The 7,122-nt window shown below is 50.9% G+C and overlaps 1 protein-coding gene across 1 annotated transcript; it reads left to right on the top strand.

Annotated features, from left to right (window-relative positions):
• Positions 1 to 1,393: 1,393 nt before the first annotated feature.
• TMEM252 (transmembrane protein 252) lies at positions 1,394 to 6,302 on the top strand. The gene is made up of 2 exons (XM_004388710.1): positions 1,394 to 1,659; positions 6,068 to 6,302. Exons 1-2 carry the CDS (start codon positions 1,394 to 1,396, stop codon positions 6,300 to 6,302), a joined length of 501 nt encoding a protein of 166 aa, XP_004388767.1.
• The last annotated feature ends 820 nt before the right edge of the window (positions 6,303 to 7,122 follow it).

Genomic DNA, 7,122 nt, shown 5'->3' on the forward strand with positions numbered 1-7,122 from the left:
TCCAAATTCCCAAGGCGCTATCTATTACAGCTCCTCTTTCTGACGCATTCCCTCCCCCCATGCTGAAGTTCACCTTCTTGTCAACAGAGAAGAAGCAATTGGAGGGCTTCACCGTGGGCTTTTCCTTTGGAATTTTTCCAATACCGTGTTGTTGCTGTTAGTTGCCGTCAAGTTGATTCCAACCCATGCCCACCCCATGAGTTACAGAAGTGCCCCATAGGATTTTCCTGGCTGTGGCGCAGTGGTTAAGTGCTTGGCTGCTAAACAAAAGGTCAGTGGTTCAAACCCACCCAGCGGCTCCACGGGAGAAACGTGGCAGTCTGCTTCCGTAAAGATTTAGGGCCTTGGAAACCTTGTGGGGCAGGTCTACTCTGTCCTGTTGTTGTTCTGGTTAGCTGCTGTCAAGCTGGTTCTGACTCATAGCGACCCCATGTACGATAGAACGAAACACTGCCTGGTCCTGTGCCCTCCTCACAATCATTGCTATGTTTGAGCCCATTGTTGCAGCCACTGTGTCAATCCACCTTGTGGAGGGTCTTCCTCTTTTTTGCTGACCCTCTAGTTTACCAGGCATGATGTCCTTCTCCAGGGGCTGGTCCCTCCTGATAACATGTCCAAAGTATGGGAGACAAAGTCTCACCATCCTCACTTCTAAGGGGCATTCTGGCTGTACTTCCTCCAAGACAGAACTGGATAACTGTGCGTTGGAATTGACTTAACAACAACAGGTTCGGTTTTTTGTTAAACTTAATGGAAGCAGATCTCCAGGCCTTTTCTTTCACCGCGCTGCTGGGTGGGTGGATTCGAACCACCCACATTTAGGTAAACAGTCGACTGCAAACCATTTACTGCACCCAGGAACTTTTCCAATACCACAGTGTGGGGCAAGAAAGGGAGATTCATTGAGGAAGGCAAGATGAAAATGTTCAAAAACCTTAAAGAAAAACAAAGAAGAAAGAAGCAAAGGACCCCTCGCTGAACACAAAGCAGATAGCTGATCCAGGAATGCTAATTTCTCTAGCTTCTAGTGGGGGTATTATCCACTGTGGCAATTAAGAGACCAGTGTCCTTCTGACCAAAGGGTGGGGGGGCTCCCCTTAAATCCCTGGGACCCCCTGAGGGTCCTTCCCAGCTCAGAAGAGCACAATAGCTAGGAGAAGCCACTCCTTCATGCAACACGCATGCTATGTTTTTAGCTTAATCCTCCAAGGCGATTACAGTTACTTCCCACAGTTAATAAACAGCTTCCAAGTGCCTGCTTCATTTAATTGTCCAAAGGCCAGTTGGTCCCCGAGCGTATAAAGCTGCCAGCCGGCTAATGAGCGCATTCTCTCCAAGCTCGCTGGGCTGAGGGAGTGGCGGGTTCAGGGCGCCAGGTCCCAAAGCAGCAGGGATGCAGCACAGGCGCAGCCTCGTGCTCTGCGCCCTCATGCTCCTCACCGGCTTCCTGGTGGTCTGCCTGGGGGCCTTCCTTATCTCCTCAGGCTGCTTGTTCAACTGCCGGGGGAAGCTGATCCTGGCCTATCTGCTTCTGCCTCTGGGCTTTGGGGTGCTGCTGGGCGGAATTTTCTGGAGCGTCTACCGCCAGACAAGCAAAAGCACACGGGTGCTCAGACAACACCTTGCTCAGGGGCACCTTGCTCTGGCCACGGTGGACAGGTATGTGCTAAGAAGCCAAAGAGAGGAGAAGGGCTGAGAGCGGGGCTGAGTCGTGCAAAACCTCCTTCCAATCCCACTGTGGGGCGGCTTTCACATCCCATAGGGCTGTATGTCTGTGGCTGTGTGTTGTCCAGTCGATCTGGGCTCCGAGTGACCCTACAGGACACGGTGCGACCACGCCATAGTGTTTCCTAGGCTGTAATCCTTATGGGAGCAGACTGCTGGGTCTTTCTTTCTCCTGAGGAGCAGCTGGTGGGTTCAAACCACCAACCTTTCAGTTAGCAGCCGAGTGCTTAACTGTTGTGCCACCAGGGATCCTTTGCTCTATGTCTAGAACACAAGTTTCATTGCTGAGGAATGACTCACGGGTTCATCCTTAGGAAGAACGGCGCTGCCTTTGGGGAAAGCCATAAAGTAGAGGGAATTTAGGAGCCTGGGTGGTGCAAGTGGATTACGACAGGTTGCTAACCCAAACGCTGGCAGTTCGAACCCACCCAGCGGCTCCACGGAAGAAAGGCCTGGTGAACTGCCTCTGTAAAGATTACAGCCAAGAAAACCCCTATGGGGCAGTTCTACTCTGGCACAGGGGGTCGCCGTGAGTCGGGGGCCGACTCAGTGGCAGCTGACAACAGAGGGAATTTATCTTAGAGAAATCATTATGCTCACTGGGTGGAAACCCTCCTAAACCAGTATAAGAGGCCCGACACTCAGGTTCTTTGCTGCATCACAGAAGCTGTCATTAGTTAGAGGCAGGTGATGCTTAGCTATCCTCCATAACCTGACTACCAGGTTGTAAGGAAAGCAAGCCCCAGACCAAATCCACCATGTGTAACAAATCCACCAGCAGGCATAAGTCATGCAATCTTTTTGTAAGCTTACTGTCCTTTAAAGTGTTCTGATCACACTGTCGATGAAAGATTCATTGGCAGGAAGGTGAGGATGTTCTAGGGGTTAAGATTCAGCTCATCACATGGTCAGTATCAGGCAGCCAACCAGTTGTCAATGAGTTGACTTCAACGCATGACCACTCCACGTGTGTCAGAGTAGAACTGGGCTCCGCAGAGTTTCCAATGGCTGGTTTTTCAGAAGTCCGTCTCCAGGCCTTTCTTCTGAGTCATTTCTGGAGAGACTTGAACCTCCAACCTTTCAGTTAGCCACCAAGCATGTTAACCATTTGCACAACCCAGGGACTCCATCGGGGAACCAGAAACCTCCTAATTCGGGGCTGAACGTGGGACCACTCAGGGCTAGGACCTCAGGCACCATCCTTCAGGTCCAAGACTCCGTGAATGCTTTTGCCTTCTTCATGCAAACGTAGGGCGCGTCTAGAACATTTCAGCAACTCCACGTATCTTGAATACAAGCAATTTTGTCATTGACAGTTCTTTTTACATCCATGATGCTGATTAATAAGATACGAATCACAACGACTAAAACCCATTTCCACTGTTTATTGTACTAACTAGTAAGGCCTCTGGGTTTGATTTTTAAAAAACCAAGGTAACTGAAGAGATTTTAGGAGACGCTGCTAGAATGAGGATTTATTTTTCTTTTGTACGTATGTGAGATGACTACCTCCAGAGGGTGAATTCCTGAAAAGCGTAACTCACTGCCTCTCAGATGCAGCTTAAATTGAGTAACACGTGCCTAATATTACCCGTCTGTGCTGAGATAAGTTCAAGTTAACTGTGAGCAGCGTGATTCTCCCATCTCACTGGCCCTTCCTGCTGCATCCACTGGAGAGACCGTCCATCAATAATTATCGTAATTAATTATCAAGGAGTCCCTGGGTGGCGCAAACGGTTAAGCACTTGACTACTAGCCAAAAGGTTGGTGGTTCGAACCCACCCAGAGGTGCCTCGGAAGACAGGCCTGGCCATCTGCTTCTGAAAGGTCACAGCCTTGAACACCCTATGGAACAGTTTTACTCTGTACACACGGGGTCGCCGTGAGTCGGAGTCAACTTGATGGCAGCTAACTACAATCAATTATCAATTAAGTAATTATTAGTAGTCATTATTAAGAATTAGTAATTCTTTGGAATAATTACTAAGTCAAAGAACGTGGGAAGTCACATGTCACAGACACATTTATATTCTTCTGGAATTCCACATTTTCCAGCTTAAAAGAATATATATATATATATATATATATACACATATACATATAGTGGAGTAGTGGTTAAAGCACTTGGCTGCTAAGTGAAGGTCGGTGATTCGAACCCACCAGCTGCTCCTCGGGAGAAAGACATGGCAGTCTACTTCTGAAAGATTTACAGCCTTGGAAACCCTAGGGGGCAGTTCTACTCTGTCCTATAGCGTCGCTAGGAGTCGGAATCAACTCGAAGACAGTAGGTTTTACATCTATCCTCCCTACATGGTGCAAATGATTTGTGCTGGACTGCCGACTAAAAGGTTGATGGTTCGTACCCACTCAGTGGTGCTGCAGAAGAAAGGCCTGGCGATCTGCTTCTGTAAAAAGATTACAGGCAAGAAAACTCTATGGAGCTCAGTTCTACTCCATAACACACGGGGTTACCATTAGTTGGAATCCACTCAGTGGCAACACATTTGGTTTGGTTTTATTTGCATTCGTAACAGGTACCCAGGTGGAGACATCCAAACAAATAAATCTCTAATGGTATATTTAGAGCCCTGGGAATGTTCATGGCAGTGGCAGGAGGAGGGAGGGCATCAGGCGAGGGGAACGGGGTTTTGGAGCAGGCAACAGTCACCCCGGAGCCTCTCAAATCTCACCTTTCTGCCTGCAACACCTTTACTCCCTGCCCGGTGACGCGACCTTGGCTATTCTGGTGAGGGCTGAGATTTACACCGTACAGTAGACGGCTTCTCTGGCTGTTTGGCGTCAGGCCTGGCTACGTTTGGAGTGGCACTGTGGCTACAATGGCAGGCAGCCCCGGTCGTGTTGTGGTTACCCACCATAAACACTCCCCAAAGGCACGGGCAGCACTCCCTTCGTAAATACACAACTCAGCCCAGCTCACCCCTCGCTCTTCCTCACCTCCACCCCACCCCCAGCCCTGGGAGAAGCCAGAGGAGTCCGCAGTGAGCAGTGTCGGGCAAGGTTACCAAGGAGGACGTCAGCTCTGGCGTGAACGGCCCCTTCGCTGTTGGCCTGTTGGTACAGCAAAGGCTGCAGGTGAAATCGGCGTCAAGCTGCCCATTGAAACAGTTTGGAAATGAGTATGGTTGTATGTTTTCTTTGAAACAAGCTACTGAGACTGGAAAGCGTGGTGGGAACGGGGAACATCTGGAGCATCTGGCATAGCTCAGGGAACTGCCGCAGCTGGCTTTCCTTCATTCTTTCGTGGGTGGGAGGCGCCCCGACAGTGCAGCTCAGTAGGAGATGACATGTTGAATGGGGACGAGGATGAGAATGGACTAAACAACCGGGTAGACGGAAGTTCTCCAGTCAAGGTCCTATGTCTGCTCACCCTGATAAGGACCTCACGCTGAATGCTCCTGGTTCCATGAGTGAGCAAGAGCGAGGAAACAGCCTAGAACTAAGAATGTGACCCCGCGTGTGCACGACAGAACAGAACACGACTCAGCCCTGCACCGTATCTCGGTGGTTGACATGCTTGAGTCTATTGTTGCAGCCACTTTGTATCTTGAGTGCTTTCAACCCAGGGGCTCATTTTCCAGCCCTGTATCAGATAATATTCTGCTGTGACCCGTAGGGTTTCCATTGGCGCAGTGGTTAAAATGCTCAGCTGCTAACTGAAAGGTTGGTGGTTCAAGCCCACCAGCTGCTCCGCTGGAGAAAGCTGTGGCGGTCTGCTTCCGCAAAGACTCCAGCCTTGGAGACCCTATGGGGCACTTCTACTCTCTCCTATAGGGTTGCTATGAGTCGGACTCGACTTGATAGCAGTGGGAAATCTTTCAGAAATAGATCACCAGGCCTTTCTCCCTAGTCTGTCTTAGTCTGGAAGCTCTGCTAAAACCTGTCCACCGTGAGTGACCCTGCTGGTATTTGAAATACCGAAGGCAGACGGGTGGTAGGAAATTAGGAATGTTGTTAGATGCCATCGAATAGGCCCCCGACTCCTGGCGACCCCATGCTCAACAGGATCGAATCATTGTGGTTCCAGAGGGTTTTCATGGGCTGATTTTCGGAAGCAGATCACCAGGCCTTTCTTCCAGAAAATTAGGAATAGCCTGGGGGAAGGTATGACTGGAGATCCAGTTGCTATGGCGGAAAGAGGGCTGTGCCGGGGAGCAGCAGTGCATTTAAAACACTGGGGGTTCCGGGGAAGAGGTGCGTCTGTTTCAGGATTAATGTTTCTTAGCAGGTTCACTTGGCGAAGTGTGAGCGGAGAAAGACATACGCTGCCTTGGCATGACCCGCTTCAGTAACGCTCGTGTGTCTGTGATGTGCTTTGATCCAGGCCAGATTTCTACCCTCCAGCCTATGAAGAGAGCCTCCATGTGGACAAGCGGGCCTGTCGCACCAGGGGAGCTGCCTCCGAGATCCCCCCGCCGCTGTACATCGAGGTGGGCCTGGACGTCAGCGGTGAAATCCAGACCCAGCCAGAGGCCCCTCCACCCTACAAAGAGTCTGTAACAGACACGGAGGCTGCGGCCACATTCCCGCGTGCTGAGGGGCACAGTCGGGGATGCTGAAGGCCAGGGAGGTCCCGCTGTGATGCACCCTCACCGGGATCAGCTGCTGACAGCGGACTCAGTCAAGGGGCTGTGGGAGGAGAGGCCGGGTCAGTGGTCTGCACTGGAGCAGCCGAGGGGGCGCTCTGGGACAGCAGCGACACCCCACAGACGTGTTGGGATGTGGCCGGGCAGGTGGGGCCCTGGCGGGGGCGGTCAGCACTTTGCGTGGTCATCTAGGGGATCCCCACTATGCTCAGCCCAGATGGGCCTTTGGGCTGCGGAGGTGCTGGCTGTATGACACCGGGTTCCCATACCCTCTCAAGTCCCCTCTCATCGCCTCGGCCCCAAATGGGGAGGAATGAGCCGCTCCTCCGCTGGGACAGCCGCATGACTGCAGTTACTCTTACCTGCAATTAGAGAGGGAACGCCTGCTGGCATTGAAGGTCCTGGTTGGCTCGTCCCTGGGTTGCTCAGGGCCTGGTTAGCTGGTTCATAGTTTCATCCGTTTGCCGTTTGACCCAAGCGATACAGGGCTTTGCACCACGGGACGGCTGCCTGGAACCCATCGGCGTCATTTTAGGTGGTTTTACTGTAACGACGTCTATTTTGCGTCTGTCTGAAGGGGACGTGACTGTCATATTTCCCCTCAAAATTGTTCAAATACAGCCGGGTCCTCATATAAGCAGATGCTTAAATTAAATACTAGGATTAAAAATTAATTACACACAGAACCTGGGGAAAAAAGGATTTGGGCTGGTCATAGATTGTTTTAATATAGAATCTGATATAAATCTTGAAAAATTATGTATATATGCCTGTTGCCGTCAAGTCGATTCTG

The sequence above is a fragment of the Trichechus manatus genome, unplaced genomic scaffold (assembly GCF_000243295.1).
Source record: "Trichechus manatus latirostris isolate Lorelei unplaced genomic scaffold, TriManLat1.0 scaffold00214, whole genome shotgun sequence".
NCBI classification, from domain to species: Eukaryota; Metazoa; Chordata; class Mammalia; order Sirenia; family Trichechidae; genus Trichechus; species Trichechus manatus.

Coding starts and splice junctions, on each gene's coding strand:
- TMEM252 (XM_004388710.1), top strand. CDS start 1,394: ATGCAGCACAGGCGCAGCCTCGTGCTCTGCGCCCTCATGCTCCTCACC. Junction 1,660..6,067: donor GCTCTGGCCACGGTGGACAG/GTATGTGCTAAG, acceptor GCTTTGATCCAG/GCCAGATTTCTACCCTCCAG.